This window comes from Dipteris shenzhenensis, chromosome 13, assembly GCF_047967505.1.
Source record: "Dipteris shenzhenensis isolate YYH24624 ecotype China chromosome 13, Dip_SZ_1.0, whole genome shotgun sequence".
In the NCBI taxonomy this organism is placed as follows: domain Eukaryota; kingdom Viridiplantae; phylum Streptophyta; class Polypodiopsida; order Gleicheniales; family Dipteridaceae; genus Dipteris; species Dipteris shenzhenensis.
This window is the reverse complement of record NC_141608.1, coordinates 18,980,765-19,003,709: the sequence shown is the minus strand read 5'-3', so window position 1 is coordinate 19,003,709 and position 22,945 is coordinate 18,980,765. Positions and strand designations below refer to the sequence as shown.

General features: G+C 46.6%; 1 protein-coding gene across 3 annotated transcripts in view; it reads left to right on the top strand.

Annotated features, from left to right (window-relative positions):
* The window catches only part of LOC147895123 (ARM repeat superfamily protein), a 218,268-nt gene that overhangs the window by 38,289 nt on the left and 157,034 nt on the right, over positions 1-22,945 (top strand). For 2 of the 3 annotated variants that reach the window (XM_087383592.1, XM_087383593.1), the window contains 6 exons: positions 17,847-17,950; positions 18,117-18,200; positions 18,326-18,385; positions 19,891-20,019; positions 20,453-20,514; positions 20,889-20,945. In XM_087383592.1, the coding sequence (XP_087239718.1) occupies positions 17,847-17,950; positions 18,117-18,200; positions 18,326-18,385; positions 19,891-20,019; positions 20,453-20,514; positions 20,889-20,945 (496 nt within the window). Of the gene's footprint in view, positions 1-17,830; positions 17,951-18,116; positions 18,201-18,325; positions 18,386-19,890; positions 20,020-20,452; positions 20,515-20,888; positions 20,946-22,945 lie in introns of all 3 variants that reach the window. The other variant, XM_087383594.1, reaches the window with a different exon arrangement.

Here is a 22,945-nt window from a genome sequence, read left to right as displayed (position 1 = left end):
AAAGCGGAATACATCATGAAATCATGAGGATAAATAAAAACCCCCTCAGAGTGAGGTGGAAGACAACCAAGGCTGAGGCTGAAAGTGCCACCTCAACCCTGTAGTAGTCTCAGAGAAGAAAGGAGAATCCTTCCATTCCCTGAAGAAAGAAGCCCTCCTAGCTGAGGTTGCACGGGAGTCTCTCTGCATACTCGTCCATACGGCCATCAAAGTATGTACGGTGTCTGTCCAGATACTAGTCAATGTGTGCGAGGGATGAACCTGAGTACCCTCCAAAGCCTCTGTGCCTCTGTGCATCTGGCTCTCCAGATATGCCAGGATGCTATGCTCGCTAGAATCTCCCAAGAAGTATCCACAGAGGCATGTACAGCTGTAAAAGGAAGGTGTGGTACCACATCCATTGAACAGGACTCAATCTGATGACGTTGAACCGAAATGGCCCGAGAGGAGTCAGATCTCTCATAGAATACCTGAGGCCCTGTAAGAGAAAGCCAAGCTATTGAGCCCCATGTCATAAAGAATGGTGGGCAAAGTGACTGAAAATCCTGGTGGGCAAAGTGACTGAAAATCCTGGCTACCCCCATCCAAATTATCCTCGCCTGTCTGCAATCCCATAAGCAATGCTGAATAGTCTTCGAAGCAGAGAGGCAACGAGGGCAAGTAGGGTCGGCTCCGAACCTGGATCTCCAAAGATTCACTGCAATCCCACCATGGATAGAGAGCCAAAAGAAGATAGTGATCTTCCTATTTCTGTGGGATTTCGAGAGTCTCCTTCAGGAGCACCTCTGCAGATCCGCAGTGATATCAAATGTCTCCCAATGAGGAACTCTGGAAGGTCTCCAACCTCTACTACTGAGCTGAAATCTCCTGGCATTATTGACCGTTTAACAAAAGAAGGGGATGCTCTTCTCTCGATGCCCTGCGTCAATCCACTCCCACTCTCCGGGGTCCCACTGCAAATACCTGATGGGAACTCCCCCATAGAGCCAAAGCCTTCAAGACCCGGTGGAGAGTAGCCGGGGGTCTGGGTCTAGGAACCACTCTGAATCTGATCCGTGCACCAAAAGACCTACAACCCTAATAGGCTAAAAATCAGACTCAAGCAAGATGTCCTCTGTGGACCTGAGCAATCTGCCACCATCTTGCACACTAAAAACTAAAGCATCCTCCTGTGCATCTCGAAAGGCCAAAACCTGAAGCGGAACACCGCCTCTCGTAAAAGTACCTGCCCAACTGGAGCGAGTGAGTGGCATATCATCTGTGTCTACCCAAACCTCTGGAAGGGCTGCCTCAATCTGCAAGATCCTCCCTGCACTCCCTCTGAGATGTCTTGTCAACCTTGATTTGGTCTCCTCTAGAAGCCTACGGAGAGCTTTCCAAGACCCCATAGATGATGCAGGTCCCCTCTCCCACCTGGACCACTGCATGTAGAGTGAGGCACCCAGTGGTCTGCCATGATCATCTAAAATACTGTCATTCCACATGATGGGTTGCCTATCAATCTCTTCACGAGAGGAAGGAGGAATCCTCCGAAGAGTGCTCCTGAAACTGGCCCAAGCTTTCAGAATGGCAACCGTGAGAGGGGACGAAGGTGATATGAGGTGTGCTGTGGTGAAGATCCACCTAATACTGCTCATCCAATCTCCTCCTGAAGAAGGTGTGTACCTCTGTATGCTGCTAATAAGAAAGTCCTTCCACGGTTCCTGCCCTGGCATAAGTCCCCGCACCACCATCTTGCACAGTAAAGCTCTGCACTGTAAATTTGGATCAATAATATTGAGACCCCCTTCTTGTGTAGGGAGGATGAGGGTCTCCTAAGCCACCCTGGCTAAGGCATCTACTGTGCCATCAAGCCCACTTCAAAGAAAGTTTCTGATCGGTCTCCTGAGCTGGATGATGCAGTCCTTAGAACGGCACCAGCATGAACAAACAAACCAGGCCGTGGCCAAGAGGACCTGGTTGACCACCACAACTCTAGAGGCAAGATCCAGCTTGGCTGAGCTCCAAAAAAGGAGCTTCCTCTTGATGCTCTCCAACACGGGAGCAAACTGCTGCGTGGAAGAAATATCCAAGCCGACCTGGCAGCCCAAATACCTGACAGGCACAGCCCTCTGAACCCAAGTGAATCCTATGTCAAGCCCCCAAACTGGAGTGTCCTCTTCACTGATCCAAAAGCCATTGGATTTATGCCAATTTATCTGTGCCCTTGCCACCAAGCAAAATAAATCCAATGCTGTCCTGAAATAAGTGAGCATCTGTGGAGTGGCATCCAAGTAAACTGCTGTGTCATCTGCCAACTCACTGTCAAGTATCTCCTCTTCCCTTCTGATGGGAAGTCTCGGCCCAAAGACTGATCTTGAAATCTGAAATCTCTCACCTCTTACCCCACCAATAAGTACCTGGCTGTGGGCTGATCTGTACAAAGAGGAAACACGTCTGATCCAAGCATTAGTAAAGCCAAAACGTAGAAGGGTGCCCTTAAAAAAACCCCAATCTACTCTGTCATAAGCTTTCTCAAAATCCAAAAGTAGAATGGCTGGATTCTAGCCACTTTGCATGGCCCACTCTGAAGCTTCCCAGAAAGAGAGAATGTTATAAAAAATGCTTCTGCCATGCACAAATCCCGACTGAGTGTCATGAATAAGATCAGGGAGAAGGGGCTGCAATCGGAGGCTGATTGCCTTAGCCAGAATCTTGTAACAAGTCCCCAGAAGTGTGATAGGCCTCCACTGGGACACAAGATTTGTGCAACCTCCTTTCGGGATAAGGTGGATGAGACCCTCTGTAAGCGACCGAGGCATCTCGCCAGAGTCCCAAATGGCCTGCAGGGCTGAAGTAATGTAGTCTCTAATCATATCCCAAAATGCAATGAAAAAAGAAGGGGTGAGGCCATCCGAACCTGGGCACTTGCCCTTGTGAAAGGCTGAAAGTGCAATCCTGAACCTTGTGTTGGTGAAAGGTGCATCGAGCAAAACATGCATATACGGACTCACCAACAAAGGGATGCTCTGCCAAATAGCCTGTCTAGCATTCTCTCTATCCTGTGTCTCAGGATCAGCAGTAAGAAGGGTGGCATAAAAATCTGAAGCTATGCGTAAGACATCATCAGGCTCTGTCTGTAAAACCCCATGTGAGTCAATAAGCTGGGATACACTCTCTCTACTATGTCTAGGGCCAAGAGTAGAGAAAAAGTGTTTATTGACTCTACCACCCATCTGAATCCAGAAGGACTGCCGTGCATGAAAGGCATACTCTGCTCTCTGATCAAGCAATATCTGTTGATGAGCCCTTGCTGCAGCAAGGCGCTCCTGAATCCAAGCATCTGAAGGCCGTTTCTGCTCTTCCCTCTGCAAATCTGCCAATTGTTGGCGAACATGATTCTCATGTCTGAGAATATCTCGTCTCCTGGTACAAGTAACTGAGAGGTAGAAGTTGCTAATACCAGAAAGGGCAGCAGCTACATGTGATGGATATGGCTTCCCACCCTCGACATGAGAAACCCATATTTGCAGGGCTGCCTCTGTAAGGTCCTCCTTTGTGTACAATGCATCTGGAATCCTGATGTTGGTAGACCGGCCTCTCAAGTGAGGCTCTGAGATAGCCAGCACAACAGGAAAGTGGTCTGAAGTGGAAACCCCAGCAGCAATGCATACCGATCCACCTCTGTCTAGTGCCCAATCATCTACATAGAATCTGTCAATGCGTGCATGAATAGGCATCTGCTGCCTCTTGTTCGACCAAGAGAACAGGAGGGACTGTGGTTGACTAAGAAAGGCATCGTCCAACCAAGTATCTCTGCCACAGAAGTGAAAACGGAAGGCATCCCATGCTGCTCTCTCCAAAGAGTGAAGTCCTCCTTCTTTGCCCCCTTTTTTGTCTGACGGTAACTCAATCATGTTAACGTCACCTTCAATCACCCATGAATCCGCAATGGGGGCCCAGGAGAGCAAATCCTTTCACATAAGGACACGTTCCCCTCTAATGTTGGAGGCATATAGGATAAGGAAACCAACCCTACGCCCTCCAATCAAAAGAATAATCCACTGAGCTCTAGAGAGAATAATGACTCCGTGTACAACAACTAAGGGGAGAACCGACTGCGAAACTGAAATAGAAGTGCCCCCCTTGGTGCCCAAGGCAGGCGACCAAAAAGTATGGCCTAAAAGCAACTTGCTTGACTTGGCACAATCTCTAGAATCCAGTTTGTGCTCTTGAATAAATAAGATATGAATGGAACCCCCAGTAACACCTGGATGAAGCTGATCCCGGATCAGCGGTCTACGGCGGCGATGTGGGACTCCACTTAGGCCCTGTATGTTCCAACTAATAATCCTCATCGACGGGAGGATGTAGAGTGGAACACCTTACCCGACCTAGTGGCGGAAACAAACCCCTCAACAGGGGAAGACCTCCTGCTCGAGGAGCGAGGATTGGAACCAAGTGGCAGAAAATCAAAAGGGGAAAGAACCCTGCCACCTGAAGAAGAAGCCCAGTCAACAGGAAACCTAATCACTGGCTCACAAAAAGTAGAGGGCACAAACTCCTCCTCTGGGAAATCTGAATCATCTGCCAAGGCTGAAAATGAGTTCCTGTAAACCAAGCCAGACACCGGAGTGCGAAGGATCCCTTCTGAGGGAAGGGGATCAATAGTGTAAGCCATCCCCTTCCCCCTATCCAAGGGAGGAAGTGAGGACTGCTCTCGGTCCTGTGTCTGCCCTTCCACGAAGACCTCTAATGCCTCAAGGAGAGTGTATGGCACCGCTGGTTCTAGGAAAGAAGCTGCAACCGGGGAGGAGGTCAAAGCTTTAGTGTCTCGGACTGTACGAGGTGAGACTGGAGGGACAGCTCGAGGTGAAGCAGAGTCCACTAGTGTACCCTCGTGAACTGAAGGAGGGACTTGCACACGAACCGGAACCCACTGGAATGCGTCGTGTGCCCCTGAGGTAGGAGGTCGAGGAGCAGGTGATGGACCTGTACCACCCCCCTGTCGAGGCCGAGGAGCAGGTGTTGGACCTGTACCACCCATCTGTCGAGGCCGAGGAGCAAGTGCTGGACTTGTACCACCCCCCTGTCGAGGCCATGGGGCGTTAGCTGAACTAGAGGGCTTCTTGGGCCTTTTCTTCTTCCTGGGGCAATCCCTGGCAAAGTGTCCAATGGTCCTGCATAGCCTGCACTGGTCCTGTCTGCCTGAAATCTCTACTCTCTGGCGAAAAAAGGAACCATCCGGGCGTTGGATCATAACGTGGTCCATCTTGAGGTTAGGATCCTTACAGAGGACCCTAACTCTAGGTACCCCATCAGCCTTGGTTGCCTCTGCTGCAGTCAATGGCAACCTAGGGAGGGGTGGGATCTCAGTAACCGTGCCAAAATGCTCCCCAATAACAGAAAGAAGTCAATGGTAAACCTGGGGAAGCCCGGGAAATTTGATGAAGAGCGAAAAGATTTTCTTATCTGCCTCCACTGGGTCGAAACCAATATCAAAGGCGTCAAAGAAGATCTTCCAGTGTCCTAGGTGTTAAAACTCAGCTTTGAGCAAAGTGCTTGCAGCCTCTGGAGTGTCAAAAACAACCTGGAAAAAACCTCGCCCCAGAAGACAAACATCTAACAATCGTGGAGTGAGGTCTAGGGGGAGAGCCGCAAGCATCCAGTCTCTGGCTTGGGATCTAGAGGGGTGAGACCCGAAGATGCGTGCTAGGAACGTGGTAGAGCATTCAATCTCTACATCCTTCTTGAGCTGCTGCAACTCGTCTTTAGAAAAAGTAATAGTTTTCGCGGCCGGTGGAGGTGGAGTAGGATTGGCTGACGGAATATCCATCACCAATCGAAGTGAGGAGGCCGACTCTAACAATTTTGGGGGCTCCTTCCGCTCCAAAAAATGCTGCGGGAGAATGAGGAAGGAAAAAGATGGGGGTAGGGGGGTAGAGAACAGGGATAGGAGGTGAGGAGGGAGCGGGGGTAGGGGGCGAGGAGGGGAGGGGTAGAGGGGAGAGGCTGAGAGGCTGAAGGGGAGCGGGCGGGCTGAGAGGGAGGGAGTGCGCAGGCTAGGGAGAGGAGAGGGAGAGGAAGGAGAGGCAGGGAGGGGGCGGGCTGAGAGGAGAGGGAGAGGATAGGGAGAGGGGGCGGCGGCGCAGGCTGAGAGGGAGAGGAGAGGGAGAGGAAGGAGAGGCAGGGAGGGGGCGGGCTGAGAGGAAGGGAGGGGGCGGCGCAGGCTGAGAGGGAGAAAGAAAGAAAGAAAGAAAGTTTATTAATGTCCACTGGAGACCTAAAAAGGTCTATGGGACAAAAGAGACCTGCTTATACATCAGTACAGAGAGGGCCATAGGCAACCTCCCTTGGAGTATCATCAGATTCCTCCAAAAAAACAAAACACATAGAACATAAAACATAAAAGGAACTAAGTACTAGGCTATGGAGTGGCCATTACATCAGTTTAAGACTGAGGGTCTTTAGATTTTGTCTTAAATTCTCTAATCACTGCAAGACCGTCACGATATACTGCCCATTTTCCTGCTTCCTTGGCTGCCCGAACCTTAGCAAGCTCGGTAGCTTTGTTCTTCAGTTGGGTTCTTGTAAGCTCCTCAGCAAAACATATCTTTGTCCCCTTCAGCTTATAGGATTGTCGTAGAATCCTCTTCCTGAGTGTCTTCGAGTTGAAGGTGATGACAACGTGTCCATTCCTAGGCGATAAATAAATTGGGGAAGACTCCTCTTCATCATCATTCTTGTCATCAGTTGGGCTTGCTGACCAATCAATGGCCGGGACTGCTGCCTTGATTCTGTCGATTGCCTCCTCGAAAGTGTCATCCTCGTGCTGCCAATCGGGTATTCCCCCTATTCGAATCTTCATAGCATTCTCTTTCCGAAGGTGATGTTCTTGGATCTTTGTTTGGATGTCAACCTTGGGTTCAGCTATCACTTTCACCTGGATGAGCTCTCTAACCGTGGAAATCAGCTGTGATGTTGGGGGCTCAGCTTTACATGTTTGTACGGCTGCTGCAATAATCTCCTGCTTCCCTGGGCCTTCCAAAGTTGCAATACGAGCTAGGGCTTGGGTGAGCTGGGACCTCAGGTCTCGCACTTCTTGCTGGAGATGGTAAATCTGCTCTTGCGGCTTGGTCGGCGTCGGGGGAGGTTGAATCTTATAGCTAGAGTACGTCATGTCGAAGGGAGCAGGGGTTGTGGCTACCATGGCGGAGTAAAGCTTGGGGGGATGAGGGGAGGATGGGCTGGCCATATCGACTATCCCCCTTTAACCCCTTGGTTGGGCCTGGGGTACAGTGGGGAGAGGAAGTGGGGAAGTGAAGAGCGGCGGGCTGGGCAACGACGAGCTGAGCGACGAGGGGAGCGACGGGGGGAGTGACGTGAGCGACGAGGGGAGCGATGGGGGGAGCGATGAGGGGGAGTGACGAGGGACGGGGGGGCGACGGGGCGGAGCGAGGGGGGAGCGGGGGGGGAGCGACGGGGGGAGCGACGGGGGCGACGGAGGAAAGGGAGAGGAAGGAGAGGCAGGGAGGAGGCGGGTTGAGAGGCAGGGAGGGGGCGGCGGCGCAGGCTGAGAGGGAGAGGAGAGGGAGTGGGCTGAAGGGAAGGGGGTGGGCTGAGAGGGAGAGGAGGAGAAGGGAGGGAGGGGCTGAGGGAGGGGGAGGGGGAGGGGCTGAGGGCAAGGGAGAGAGGGAGGGAAGGGCTGAGGGAGAGGGGGCAGCAAGGGAGCGGGGAGGAGTAGCAGCTCAAGTCCGACCGTCCTTTCTTCTTTAGCTTCAAGGTACGAAGGAAACGGGCACGACCATTCTTTGCCTGAGTCAAATGTTTCTTGGAGGCGTTGTCTATAGACTTCGACTCCCCGGTTACAGTGGTAGACTTGAAGAACTTCCTCTTGTTCTTCCCACCCGTGTCGGCAACTGTGGTTCCCTTTGCACTGGCCATGGTATCATCATAAATACGCGCGTAATTCATGGCCTCTTGCAACGTGGCACATTTGTTGTTCTTGATCTGTAACTTGTACGAGTCAGGCAAACCATCCACAAAGAAACCTAACAAGGTCACTGGATCCATCTTTGTAGCTCTGGTTTGCAAATCCTGAAACCTCTGAAGATAAAACTCAAAAGTCAAATTCAGCTTGGACATATCGAGGGCTTTAAGCCTGCCTACGATATCGTAATCTTCCTCCTTCTTCAGAAACTCTTTCCTGAAGACCCCTTCGAATTCTATCCATGTTGCAGGCTTGGGTTGGGGTTCCTTCCACCACAATAAAGCCCTTCCTGACATAAATCCCGCTGCAAGCTGTATTTTCTTGTCATCTGGATAAGGGTGAAACTGAAAGTGTACTTGCCACTTGTGCAACCAAGTGTCAACAACCTCCTTGGTACGAGACTTCTGGTCTCCGGGAAAAGGATCTGGAGTGATGTTCGGACCTAACACTGAAGCCATGGCATCCACATGCGTGAGCGCCTGAACAGTACTAGTCAAAAGTGTGAGTGTAGTCTGAATCCCTTGGAGTTGCTGTGTCAACCCTGTTTGATTCGTGTTAACCTGCTCAAACTTTCCATCAAGAGCAGTGGTGAATTCACTGAAGGCTTTTTTTGTAATCAGATCATCGTAGAGACCCTGGTCATCCTCCGCATGGTAGTTCAAATCCTAGTTTCCTATTGCAAGCTCAGGGTCTACAGAATCAGCCATGACTGAAATCTGATATGAAAAGAAGATAGGCTAGAGAAGAGAAACAAGCAGGTGGCCTCGGAGCTAGGAGGTAGAAACGAAGTGAAAGTTGGCCAAGAAGGAGGCGATGGAAGAAGGGAAAGCTGGTCGATGAAGAAGGTAAGCTGGCTGAGCTGAGCTGACGATTCAGCGCAGATTCTTGAACCTGGGACTCCACTCCTAGCTGTCCGTACGAAGTGCTGTAGCAGGCCGTACAAGTGTTCTGGCTCCCAGGCGTGAAGGTGTAGAGGGGCTGGAATTCTGCGCAATCTATAGGCTATGGGAGAAGGCAATTTGGCCGTACTAATAGCGGGAGAGCAGGCTTTTAGTAAAGCCCTGCTTTTCCAAAAGCTCACCCTCCAAAAACGGAGGGGTAGCGCTTTTTTAAGCCCCCAGGCCCCCCCGAAAAGCAACTGGCCTAGATTGCGATCTAGCCCTATCTTGTTGCGCACCTTCCTATGCTCCCCTTCTACCTGCCATCACAACCCCTGAGCAGCCAGCCGACATGCGGGATCCCCTTTGGTTCGCCCCAACTCACACTCTCTCCTGACTCCCTTCTGACGCCTCTACCCAGACCTCACTACTTACTCCTAACTACACCTCTCTCCCTCTCTCTCAACCTATCACTTCTTGCAACGAAATCACCCTGCACTCTCTCTCTCTCCTTCCTTCTGTCCCAATCGAATACCACCTCCCTTAAGCGATGAACCAGCAGACACTTGCAGGGTACTGAACATGAATTTCGAAATTAGGGCATACCTGGAGAAAAAATCGTCCAAAATTCTCGCAATAGAAGTTCCTACCTCAGGAGTTGGCTCTGATACCAACTGACACGTCCCCAGCACTCCTGAAACCTCTGATCTGCAAGCAAACACAAGAACACACCAACGTGAGGAAATTGATTAGGCTGCTCACCACCCAACCATGACATCTACGAGATGTGATCCCGAATCAAGAGATGTCCCCTCCGAACCACGAGCTGAGCTAGTGGCACGAACTCCTAACTAGATCCTAACCAGCTTGGTGTCCCATACCACTAGGTGGCGATGTGAAGCCTGGGATTTGCTGCTGGGCCTTGGGCTACGCTATGATGCAGTCGTGCGTCCGCGACTCAATTTAGGAACAGACCTAGCATCTGGGAATGAAACTTGCTCCCATCGGCTCTCTGAGAACTGAACCTCTGGGCCCCTTATATAGACTCGGGCCCAAGCGCCAAAAATAGCGAAGACCTCTAACTGGTTCGTACCCTTGCCACTTAACGCGAGAATCAAGCCTGCCTAGCTCTAAGCCTCCCCAGGCTACCTGAGCTAGTCTTGTGTACCTAGTACACGTCGGATACCAATCCGTGCACATGACAGAAGCAGAGGAGGCGGACTGGGTGAGGCAGCGGGGCAGCTAGGGGGGGCGCGGTAGGAGCTCACGAGGAGCTCATGTGAAGCTTCTGCTACCTCAATATGCTTCGTGCAAGCATGAACACATGATTCTTTGCAACTGCTATACCACTCTGACTATCACTAAGAAGTGGAGAAGGAACCTCCAATGAAAGATGAAGATCAAGAAATAAACGGCGCAGCCAAACACATTCAACTGTTGCTGTGAAAGTTGCTTTGTACTCAGCTTCACATGAGGAAGTAGCCACAACAGATTGTTTCTTGCTTAGCCAAGAAATGCAAGCATGACCCAAAAAGAAACAATTACGACTTGTGGACTGCCTAGTGTCATAGTCTCCAGCCCAATCGGAGTCATTGTAAGCACGCATTTGCAAGTCACCCCCCCTGGGAAACATCAAGCCATAAGACTTAGTGCCTTGAAAGTAACGGAAAATGCGTTTTACAGCCTGCCAATGCGAAGTCTTCGGGCTGTGCATATATCTACTCACTTGTGAAACTGCAAATTGAATGTCAGGCCGAGTATTGCACAAGTAAATGAGGCATCCAACAGCCTAGCTGTAAATGTGACATCAACTGGTTCACCTCCACCATACATGGTAAGCTTCAGCCTTGGCTCCATGGGGTGCCGACAGAAACTCAGTACGAAGACTTTGTATAAATGGATGCTCAAGTATGTGTGGGTGTGTGGATTTGTATGGTCTACACCCACTGTTGGGCACTGATGATGTCAGTGGGGATGTCATAGTAGCTAGTCCCTGCTATGCATGATGGAGTTTATGGTTTTCAACCTTGTGAGTGACTATCATGAGATTGAAACTGCACTATGTTGTGTTTTTAGAGGATGAGTTTGGAAATGTTCCTGGATTCATCTAGGTATATATTGGCTCCATGGGAGTGGTTGTAGGCTTGCAATCTTGCATCTTGAACCGATCTAAAAGCTTCTGCACATACTTGGATTGAGACATAATGATGCCACGACTTTCTTGTATGAACTGGATCCCCAAATAAAAATGAAGCATGTCCAAATATGACATGTCAAAAGTAGCTCTCAACTCAGCCTTGAAATCTTCAATTTTCCTTCTTTGGACCCTGTCAGCCGCAAATCATCGACATAAAGAATGATGACCAAAATATCCCCCCCATCCTTCTTGATGTAGAGGGTACTCTCAATTGGACTATTATTGAGACCTTGTTGGTCAGAAATGCATCAATCTTTGAGTACCAAGCACGCGGAGCCTGTTTCAGCCCATACAAAGCTTTGTTCAGCTTGCAAACTTTATTTGCATCACCCGATTCCTCAAAGCCTAGAGGTTGCTTTACATAAAACTCTTCCAACAAGTCTCCATTAAGAAATGCTGTTTTTATATCCTTGATGTACATTTCAAGCAAAATGTGCAACCATGGCTATAAGTGATTTGATGGTAGTCATTTTTGAAGTAGGAGAAACCGTCTCCTCATATTCAATGCCCTTTTTTTGAGCATAGCCTTTGGCAAACAGCCTTGCCTTGTACCTGTCAATTGACCCATCTGGCTTTCTCTTTACTTTGAAAACCCATTTGGTACCTATGGCATGCTTCTCTAGTGGCAAATCCACAAGATTCTAGGTCCGATTTTTATCAATGGACTACAACTCATCCTGCATTGCGTTCATCCAATGCACATTATCCTTAGCCTCTTCAAAGCAATCAGGCTCTTCTTCATCTAGAAGTGTACCTACAAAGATTGAATCGGCAAATTTCCCATGTTCATTTCTTGTGGCACTGCAAGTTTTGCCAAGCAAAGGAGCATCAAGCTTACTCTCCTTGAGAGTTTGGAGCAGCCAATGTGGAACTGATTTTGCTGTTTGTATTTCTGTCCTTTTCTGCCCAACCTGCATCTTCCACTGCCTGTGGAGGAACGAAATCAGCTTGGGGCTGAATCGGGGCATGTGGAACGACGGGGACTTGCTGTGAATCCTGATTTTCAGCATGCATATAAGCTCTAGTATCAGCCCTTCAAAAACATCATCTGATTGTGAAGTAGCTGGCATATTAAATTCAGCATGTGTATTTGCTGAATTTTCAGAAAAGATCACATCTCTACTAACAAAGATCTTGCAAGCAATAGGATCATAGAGACGGTATCCTTTGCTTTCCGCGCTTTACCCAACAAAAATGCATTTGAGTGCCTTGTCTTCCAGCTTATGACGAAACTCTTTGGGCACATGGGCATATGCAACACAACCAAAAACATGGAAATGATTCACTGAAGGCTTCTTTCCATACTAAGCTTCATATGGTGTCATAGTTTTCAAAGCCTTCATGGGAGCACGATTCAAGAATAATTGGCACACATGAGACCTTCAAGCCAAAATTTGTGAGGCAATTTCTTGCTTATAAGCATGCATCTATCCATCTCCGTGAGAGTGCGATTTTCCCTCTCAGCTGAAGGATTCTAATGAGGAGTAAGCCTCACTGTAAGCTGATGATGAATGTCCTTTTCCAATAAATAAGCCTTAAATGCATGGGAAATATACTCCCTCCCTCTATCTGTGCAAAGTGTCTATACCTTGAGTCCTGTCTCATTTTCAACTTTGGCAACAAAATGTCGAAAATGGAGAAACACATCAGACTTTGCCTTCAAACCATATAGTCAATAAATGTGACAAAATATAGGTAACCACCCAAGGCAAGAGTCCTCATGGGACCACAGACACACTGTGAATGAGCTGCAATTTGCGGACATCTCTTACTGCACCATCTTTCTTGAAGGGAAACCTATGCATCTTGCCAAGTATGCATCCTTCACATGTATGAGGCCAGGGTGACTCCAAAGGAGGTAAAGCATCAACCATATGAAACTTTTGAAGTCAAACTGCCAAAATTCATATGCCCATATCTAGCATGCCATAACTCCGCATTCTGCATAGCAACAGTGGGAGTAGAAACTGCAACTGCATGATCTGGTGTTTTCTAAAAAACATCAAGCTGAAAAAGACCTCGAAACAGTGTGTCAGATAGTCTCAAGGCATAATCATCTTCTCTATCTCGAACTACACACTCGTCATCCTCAAAGACAACCTGAAACACCTCTGTTATTGAGAGAGGACACTGAAAGCAAAATTTTCTTGATTCGAGGTATATAAAGCACATCATGAATTCTGAAATTTGTGCCATTTGTGGCTGTAAGCACAATCTCACCAATACCACGAACTGAATAAGAAGAATCATTGAACAAGACACCCTTTTTCCAGCGGGTGGTGCATGCAGAGAATTTAAAAAACACTTCCTAGGAGTGATGTTTGGTGGCACCACTATCAAAATACCAATTATTCAATGTCTCATTGATATTGAAAGTGCATGCATCCTTAGAAGGGTCATAACTGCAAGTCAAAAAAGCATAATCCTCCTCCTCAAAGGTGGCTGCAACATTAGGGACAATCATACTACTATCATGACTGCAAGTCAAAAAGGCATATTCCTCTTCTACCACCGAGACAACCATATCGAAAGCTTTCTTCTTCTCCTTGGCAAGCCTTGTCCTGCATTCGTCAATGTAATGACCTAGCTTTTTGCAGTAATAACATCTCCTCTTTTTCTTGGGCTTCTCTGCATCACTCTTAGCCTTTTGTGAAGGCTTTCCAGAATCAGCCTTAGAGTGATTTGCAGGCTGATTTGTATGCTTCTTCCCTTTTGCCCTTGGCTTATTAAACTTGGAAAACATGGCATGTTCACCTACATGTGTGGTCATATTTTTCCATGTCTGCTCTTCCTGAAACAAAAGCCCTATCAACTCATGAAAGGTGAGAGGGTTGCCACCCCCCCTGAAAGACAAGTTCAATGAGGTGTGAAAACCAAGATAAGACTCAGGAAGAGAATTCAAAGTGGTAGTAACCATCTCTGAATTTGGAAGGTGAGAGGGTTGCCACCCCCCCTCAAAGACAAGTTCAATGAGGTGTTAAAGCCAAGATAAGACTCAGGAAGAGAATTCAAAGTGCTAGTAACCATCTCTGAATGTGGAATGATCTCATCAATATTCAACAATTACTCTCGCAAATCCTTAAGTTTGGTGAGGTTCTCAGACATAAGTCACCCTCATCCATATGAGTATGAGTCAACTCTCTCTTCAGGAATGAAACTCTTGCATCATTGCGGGCTGCAAACATCCTCTCAAGAATATCCCAAGCTGCCTTAGAGGTCCTGCATGACCGAATATGCGGAATAATAAAGCTCTTAATAGAAAGAGAAATCATAGATAGTGCTTGTATATCACGAGAATCCCATCTCTTCTGCTCTTGTGTGGGAGCAACAACTGCACCTAGTGCTTGTCTTGCACCCTGTGCTTGTCCTTTACCTCTTCCTCCACCTTGTTGAAGAGGAGTGGCAGGTGCAACCACATTCTCTGGTCTTGTCTCATCCCAAGTGACATAATCCCATAAATGTTTGCCAACTAAAAGACTGCGTACCATAAAACTCCATAAAGAGTAATTGGTACCATCCAACTTATCCTCTTGTGTGAGGACATCAAAAACATCATTGGGATTATTTTGGGCCATGAATGCCAAATAAATTGCAGCAAATACTGACAATTAACTTTCCTTGTTGGGAGTAGAGATGTACAACACAAATCCGCAAGAAATGTCTGCCCACAGTGACAGCTTTCTGTCTCAGCCAAATTAGAGGCTCAAAATGCACCCAAATGTCCTGCAAATGCCGAAATTTGCCAAAATACCACTGCAAAAAAATGGCAAATGTCTGCAATGTCACTCAATCTGAGTCTAAAACTGCCTACAAAGATGCCAAACAGCTTGTACACTGCAAAATTGCATCCAAATGCCCAAAGCCCCAATTTCTTTAGGGAAATTTCATCATAAAGAGGACAAATTATCTGAAAGCCCCAAATTTTCAGATAATTGCAGTGCAAAACCAAAAGCCCCAATTTGCAAGGGGGAAATTGAGCTGAAATTCGGGCACGACCCAAATTTTGCAAAATGCCCAATTCACAAAAATTGCACCAAATGTGCACAAATTTGTCCCCGAATCTGCTTGAATCTCAGCCAAACACTGGCTGACCCAAATGCACGTGCTCACTTCAAAATTTGCAGAGTGAACCTGCAAAAAGACCCAGCAAAAAGAACCTGTACGGAAGAGGAGAGCTGTAGGGTACAGTACAGATGTACAGCTGTTGACACAGCTGTATGGCACTGCTCGTACGTACGGTGCAGGTACGTTGATGGGGACAGCTGTACGGTGGTCTACAAACTGTATGATGCTACTGACGTAGTTGCTGTATGGACAATGGTACGGACAAGTCACTTGCAAAGCCTGAAAAAGTACAAACGTACGGCTGTATGTAGCTTGTGCGGACGGGATGGCGTGCTGGTTGTACAGTTGCAGGTATTGTACGGTGGTACGGCCTGACAGTGTGCGTACTGCGACCTAGTACGGCCTGGTACGAAGTCAGCTGTATGGGGGTGGTACGGACTGACAACGGCTGTACGGACGATTGGAGCTGACAGCAGTATGGTAGGTTGGTACGGAATGCTCTGATAGCAAATGTTGGAAATGGGGGTGAGAGCAATGGAAAACGCATGTTGAATAGAGTGAGAGAGTGTACAACATACAAGAGTGTGAAGGTTTTGTCTAAGTGACAAAACCTTATCCTAACCACTAATTGTTGTTAGGAATCCTAAGTGTGGTTAGGGGGAAAAACCTCTAATAAGGGAAAAGTGCCCCTAACCCACTTATTGTCATTACATTGGTCACTACCTAGAATATGGCAATAATTCTAACAGATATTGGAGAACCTCGCTGGCGTAATAAGGGGTGACATTGCTTTCACCTTTTATGAAACTTGAAAACATGTGAATCCGTAGGCACTCAATGTGGACTAGGACATGCCAAAGAAGAGAGATTTTGCCTTTTGAGCCTAAACATGTGCACAGAAGAACTATCATCTTACTATAGACACGGCCATATACCCATGCACTCAATGGTTTCCTGTGGTTGTGCTCATTATGAGCCTCTCTCTTGTATAGTCCATCTTGAGTTAGGTGTTGAATACCATGGCCTTTAGTGATGTGGTTGGAGGGTTCCCAATTCGGTAGATAGTTTGGATGATGTATTCTGTATATGCAAATGGAAACTCTAGGGGAGCCAAGTGCTTCTTTCTTGCTGTCTGTATCTCCTAAACAAGCAAAGTATTAATAAACCAAATCGCTTCGGATTACCAATTGACGATGTACCTTTATAACGATTGATGCCACCACATTGCTTGCCTCACGTTTTTTTGTCCAAGCCTCCTCATAGAGATGTTAAAATGGGGGGACAGAAAACAAGAGAGACGCTCACAATAGTTATGAACAAGGCAATAGAATAGTTTCAGGCCCATGCATTCCACAGTGGACCACCTAGTCACAATAAGAGTAGTAGCAGGAGGGGCAATGGGTATACACAATGCTCTATATTGCTACTTTGTAGACTTCAAGACATTTCACACGGTCCCCAGAGAGAAGCTTTGGGCGCGAATAACAAAACTGGGGAGTCCCCCAAGACATAAGGGAAGCCACGCTCTGCATGAATCACAATCATCTGGTCATCTCCCTCGTCTTCGTCTTCATCCTCTCTAGTCACATCCACTTGCAGCTTACCAGTCACAATCATCTGGTCATCTCCCTCATCTTCGTCTTCATCCTCTCTAGTCACATCCACTTGCAGCTTACCAGTCACTTTTTAGTACATCTCCAAACTCCCATTGGTTGCATCTCCTGAGCCACCATGCTCCAGTGCTTGGCTCCTTTGATGGCTTTCAGATTCTGTGGATGCGTCTGAGTGGCCTTGTGGATGCTCTGGCTCTCCCCATGGTGTCATAACTTCTCCATGTGTGGGTCCTTTTGCTTGAATTTGAGATTGTCCTTCTGTTGGGCTTAGAACCTGTGGGTTTCTGACTTCATGGCAGAAGTTAGCATCACTTCAGAACCTCTAATGTCACGTTCATGGCTTGCGATGCCACCTTGTCTTTGTGGCCTCCATTGTTATCTTGTCTTCATGGGATCTGATGTCGATTGTCATTATGGCCTTAATTGTACGGGCTCCCTGTAACACCAGGCATTGAGTCTTGACAGCTCATTCAGAACACTTGCTACCAACAATAAGGCAAGCTTTTTAGAGGTCATGCTTGTGCACAATGATATATCACACGAGACAACATTTTGTGCCATCATTCAATTGCTTTCATAAGTGTGTGGGTTTTGGATTCAGAAACCTACTGATAAATAAGGCGTTGCCAGTACATATATGTTGTGCATCATATTATATTTAGGCTAATAGCTTACGGTATCATTAAACTTGTCTTTGTGGCCTCCATTGTTATCTTGTCTTCATGGGATCTGATGTCGATTGTCATTATGGCCTTAATTTGTACGGGCTCCCTATAACACAATGCATCGAGTCTTGACAGCTCATTCAGAACACTTGCTAGCCAACAATAAGGCAAGCTTTTTAGAGGTCATGCTTGTGTACACTGATATATCACACGAGACAACATTTTGTGCCATCATTCAATTGCTTTCATAAGCATGTGGGTTTTGGATTCAGAAACCTAGTGATAAATAAGGCGTTGCCAGTACATATATGTTGTGCATCCTATTATATTTAGGCTAATAGCTTACGGTACCATTAAACAGATTTGGGAACTTTTGAAATTTTGTTCCATTTTTGGTAATGTGTGCTATTATTTTGATATGGAGTACTGTGTTGTCGAACCAGCTCTTGTCACATACAGGTGCTGTGTTGGAATTCTTATTGCGGCAGACAGAAGATCATACCATTGAAAATCTGCAACTGCATGACAGGCATAGAAAGGTCTTACGGAGCTTGCTGAGTTGGGTAGGTATATGGTATGGTTATGTACCATTACTTTCATTCTGGTCTATCATTAATTTTGTGTGCTCCTACTCTCCTTATAGTGTATGTTCAAAAATGTCGAATTTCTTGAATTCCCAGATTAAAAAAAGGGTAAGTTGTTTGATTATCTGTCTGAACATTTTGATAGGTCAGGGTTGGCTGTTTTTTGGAGATTCCTCAAAGCAGTGTGCCTTCACATCCTCTTTTGGGTTTCATATATAATTCGTTGCAGGTTGGAAATTGTGAGCATATTCTATATAATTTATTGCAAGAGAACATGCCAAATGATGTGGATCTTCTATAAGTGCAAAAGAATCCTCCGACGAGGATTCAGATTAATATTTCTGTGTTCTTCAGGTGCCAGCCACATTTGACTTGGCTGTTGAAGTTCTTACTGAACTTGTCAGCCGACATGAGGTATCGAAATCGTAACTTATTACCAATTTTGCTTCTAACTATGCATTGTTGTATGCAAGCCATTGCAAATACTTCAGATCACAAAGTCATGTTTTACATTTGGGGGTCTTGCAAAATGTAAAAGAATTGGTCAATTATTGAGTAAAAGCATTGGTCGATTATTGGTCTTGCTAAATGTAAAAGAATTGGTCAACTATTGAGTATGACACACATCCTTTCTTATCATGAATTAAAAGCATCCCTTGTTGAAGGCAAGGGAATGGATATACTGGTAATTTGTTTTGGACTTTAGTCCTATACTTTTAGGCGCAATCCAGATAGAGCATCTTGGATAGGGTGTCAAGATTTTGGAGTTTCATATACACATACACAAATATGTATCTCTCTCCGCAGCACATCTCCCAGTTGGGAAGATGTCCTGAACCCATGGTTTGATGCTGAGTGCCGAGAGATGAGATCTCACCTCATATGAGAGCAGGCTTTTGGGGCATTTGATGACGTCCGAGGCACAACGGATTTGACGCCGTCTTATTACACTGTAATAGGAGGGCTTTACTCTCATAGAGGTTGGATGAGGTGATTTGCTCTTTTCGAGGAGGGGACTCCATTATTGCATTGGAGCTTCTCTTAGAGGGGAAGCCATCTATCCACCACAAAACTAGCTATTTGGCAAGCTTGCACCATATCGCTCTATGATGTCCGAGCCCATGCACCACACGATATGTCCTTTTGCCCAGGCCCACTAGATCCTACTTGTTTACCACATGGAATGTGCAGTTTGCATTGTGCCAACTCCATACCAGGAGAGCCCGTGACCACGAGGGGCTATGGATCAAGCACTTTGCACATGAACAGGAGGCCTTGACCCCAATCCTAGCGCAGATGTTCAACCATGCTATATGCCACGGCTTCCCCACTGCTTGATAGTGCCGATACACAAAGCTGGGGATCCCATGGATATTGGGAACTTTTGGACTCTCGTGATTCGCAACACACTGGCCAAGATTTATGGGTCGGTACTAGAGAGGGAGATTAGTACCTACATAGAGGCACATGGGTAGCGCACTTTAGGACAGGCTGGATTATGGAGACAACACTCTCTAGACCACATCTTCACTCTACGGGCCATCATCGAGGAGGTGAGATCGAGTTTCCAGTCTATGCTTGCTTTGTAACATTCTTGTAACATAGAAGTTGCCATGAATTCAGGCTGGATTAAGAGGAGCTTAACATAAAGTTTAGTATGTGGCAAGTTATGGTGGGGAAGGAAGAGATCCGGTCCAATCGATCCGGTCCAATCAGCTTACTTTGACCAAACTTCCAAGGGATTATGATTCTAACTAACATGAAAGGCCTGCAGTTTGGTCTAACATGGTGCTCTTACCCAAGGCATTTTCTATTGTGAAGTGGTGTGGAAGATTGTTTAGGTGTGTGCATTAGGTGCAGGCAGGTGGTCTGTGCCAGTAAACGTGTTATTGATCATTCTACTATGTTATGTGATGCAGGCTTTACCACAAATTCTACTTTCCAGGGTGTTCCCAATTGAAGAGGGTCTGTTGCTTCCAGCAATTGCTAATAGAAATGAGCGTATGATTGGTGGACTTGCTTGTTTTCTGGCAGAGCTTGGTCAGGCGGTATGATAGGCTTCCTCTTCTGCACTTGCAGTTACTGTTGGGTTGTGCCATTGGATAACCAAGGATCTCAAGCAGATTGTGATGTCAAACTATGGTTCAGGCATGAAGATTGTATATTCTCAGCATTAAATTGTTTGTTTTTTAAAGAAAACAAATCAATAAAGAGAGAGACAGAGAAGTAAAGTTCTATCCCTGTTCTTAATATGATGAACAAGGGGGGAATGGATTGTAGTCTCACGTAGTACAACTTTACATGGCTGCTCTATATGTTCCTATGTGTCTAGTCAGGCTACAATAATGCATCTACCAGATGAAAACATGTCTATCTATGTACCCTGTGAACTTTTGATCTTTATATTGAGGTAAACAAGGATATTGAATTGGATTTTGATTCTATTTTACTGTCTTGAATTTGAACCGTGAACTTAAACAGGCACCCATGCTGATTGCCGAGGCCAGTCCTGAAGCTTTTTCCCTCACAGATGCGCTTTTAAGGTGAGAAACCTGTCTCAATAGATTGACCCGAGTTTGTTATGTGCAGTCAAGTCAAGGTCACCAATTTTTTCAGTACCCAAGAATTCTTATAGAATGTGGAAAGGAAAAATCTCAGCGTTGGTATTAGAGCAGACTTTTCTTGTTTACAACCATTTTCTTCTTTAAGAGGAAGATTATTAGGTAGGCTCGGTATGCTAATGAGGTGGCAAAAAACTAATGATGCGCTCTGGATTCTTGCTTATGACATTCAATGTAAGAATTTAGAAAGAGCTGCATCTTGGGGATCATCATGATATTGTATCTGACTTTCAGGCAGCATTTTTAAATGTACTGATCAAGTTTTCCACTTGCTGTGAACTCCTACTTCTTGTCAGGTGTGTAGCTTATCCAAGCCAGGATTGGGAAATTGCTGATTCCACATTGAATTTCTGGTAGGTGTTCTGGATTTCTAATTCCATCCTTGAAGGGATTTGGCTTCAATATACATCTAGGCCTTGTGTAAGAACAAAAAGCATTGGTGTTGAGTGTTAAGTCTACAAGGCAGGTGCTCCTTATACTTAGCATGCTGCCCTACATCATTTCTTTCTATTTTTTAATGTGCTTTGCTGACCGGCTATCTGCTAAAGCTTCTATTTTTAGTAGTGTATCTGCCCAACTGAATCTCTCCAACCTTTTGGGACGTTTTTTTGTAAAGTGCATGCTTCTCTACAGTAAATTTTCTTCAAAGATATCATTGGGCATGTATTGGGATAATATCAGGCCTTAAATATAGCCATTGTAACAGGTGCATTGCTCCGAGTTTTCTAAGAATTGCAATCCGTATGTCAAATGCAAAAGTTGACATTTGTATGTGAATATCCTATTACAGAAAGTTTGGCCCTTAGAGCGTGGATAGGGATGTGATAGCAGCAAGCCCATTATATGTATGGTAACGTGTATAGTTTAAAGCATTGTTAGCGGACTTCTTGGAGTCGAGACTTCACATATATCAATTTGTTCTATGATGTTAAATTTGGGAGCGCATGTCAAGTAGTTCTTCAGAGCTCTTTTGTTCTTTGCAATAATTACAGTTGCATGACAAATTAACATTTTTGTAGGCTGCTCCTCCTGAGCTCTCCTGCTAATAGCTTGGATCCCTCTTACCTCGGCCGCCCAACCTTCCACCACCTTCCTGCTCCCCCTCCTGCCTCCCTGCTCTGTCCTTCCTACTCCTCTAGTGCACTTTTGCTGTACTCTCACAGCCGCCTTCTGCAACTGCCCCCCAATCCTCCACACTACCACCCCTGGCCTCTCTTTGTGGGCTGGAACAGCCCACAGGCTTTTTCCAGCTCCCTTTCCTCCCTCAGGTTGTTATTATTCCCCTCACCCCACCCAGTCCCCCAATGTGTTGCTTTTCGAGGTTGCCCCCCTCCTTTGCACATGGCCTCCTTGGCTGGCTGGTGTCTGCTCCCTCACCCCTTTCCCTTTTGTTTGCTGTTCTGTTTTTTTCGAGCCCTCTAAACTACTGAAATCAAAGGTCGAGGCGGAACACCTCTAAGCCAAGAAATAACTTGGACCCATGGCCTGGGATCTTGACATCCAAGCCTTGGTTCTGATAAGCTTGTCGAACTGATGCCACCATCGTGTTCCCAAGATGATGTCTGCTGCCTGAGTAGGTGTGACCCTGAATGGCTGGCTGTGTACCATCCTGAGACCTTCAGAGTGGCTGAGGATACCTGTATGTTGCCCCAGAAATATGCCATTGAAGGCAATAGAATCCGTTGGCGTGAGAGGCAACGGGGCCTTCTTGGCTGCTTTGGTGGAGATGATGTCCTCATAGCTGCCTGAATCTGCTAGGATAAGGACCTAGTGACCACTTACGTGACCATAGAAATGAAACATGTTGGGAACCTGACGAGGCTACCCCTTTTGCTGATCTTCAAGCTCCTCGATGACCATTGAGGTTGTCCCCGTAGGAGTTGAAGCTGTGGGTGAACCACTTGATGTGGCTCCTTTTGCTCGAAGCTTCCGGTAATGTGGGCAATCTTCTTTCTTATGACGTGGCTCATGGCAGTGGAAGCATCGGTTCTCTTTGAAATAGGTTGCTTGTGTCGCTGCATCCAAGTACCTGCCATATTTGTTGCTATCCTTTGCCATCCAGCTCTTCTTTTGTTGCCCATTCCTACCATTGCCTGGCGTGGAATCCTGGGACTTCTTATGTTTGACTTGCTTGGATCCTTGACCCTTGTGCATGAGCTCGAAGTTCAACTTTTGACTTTCCTCAGCTGCAACTGTACAAATACTTGAGTAAATTAGTTGGCGTAATGATTCACAGTCTCGGTGTTTCCCTGGCTTAGCTCATAGGAGTGTCCAAGTACTTGGCTGGCAGGAACCGCGATCGGATGTCTTTCACAAACTTTGTCCACCTATAAAGAGGTGCCTCCTCGTCTAC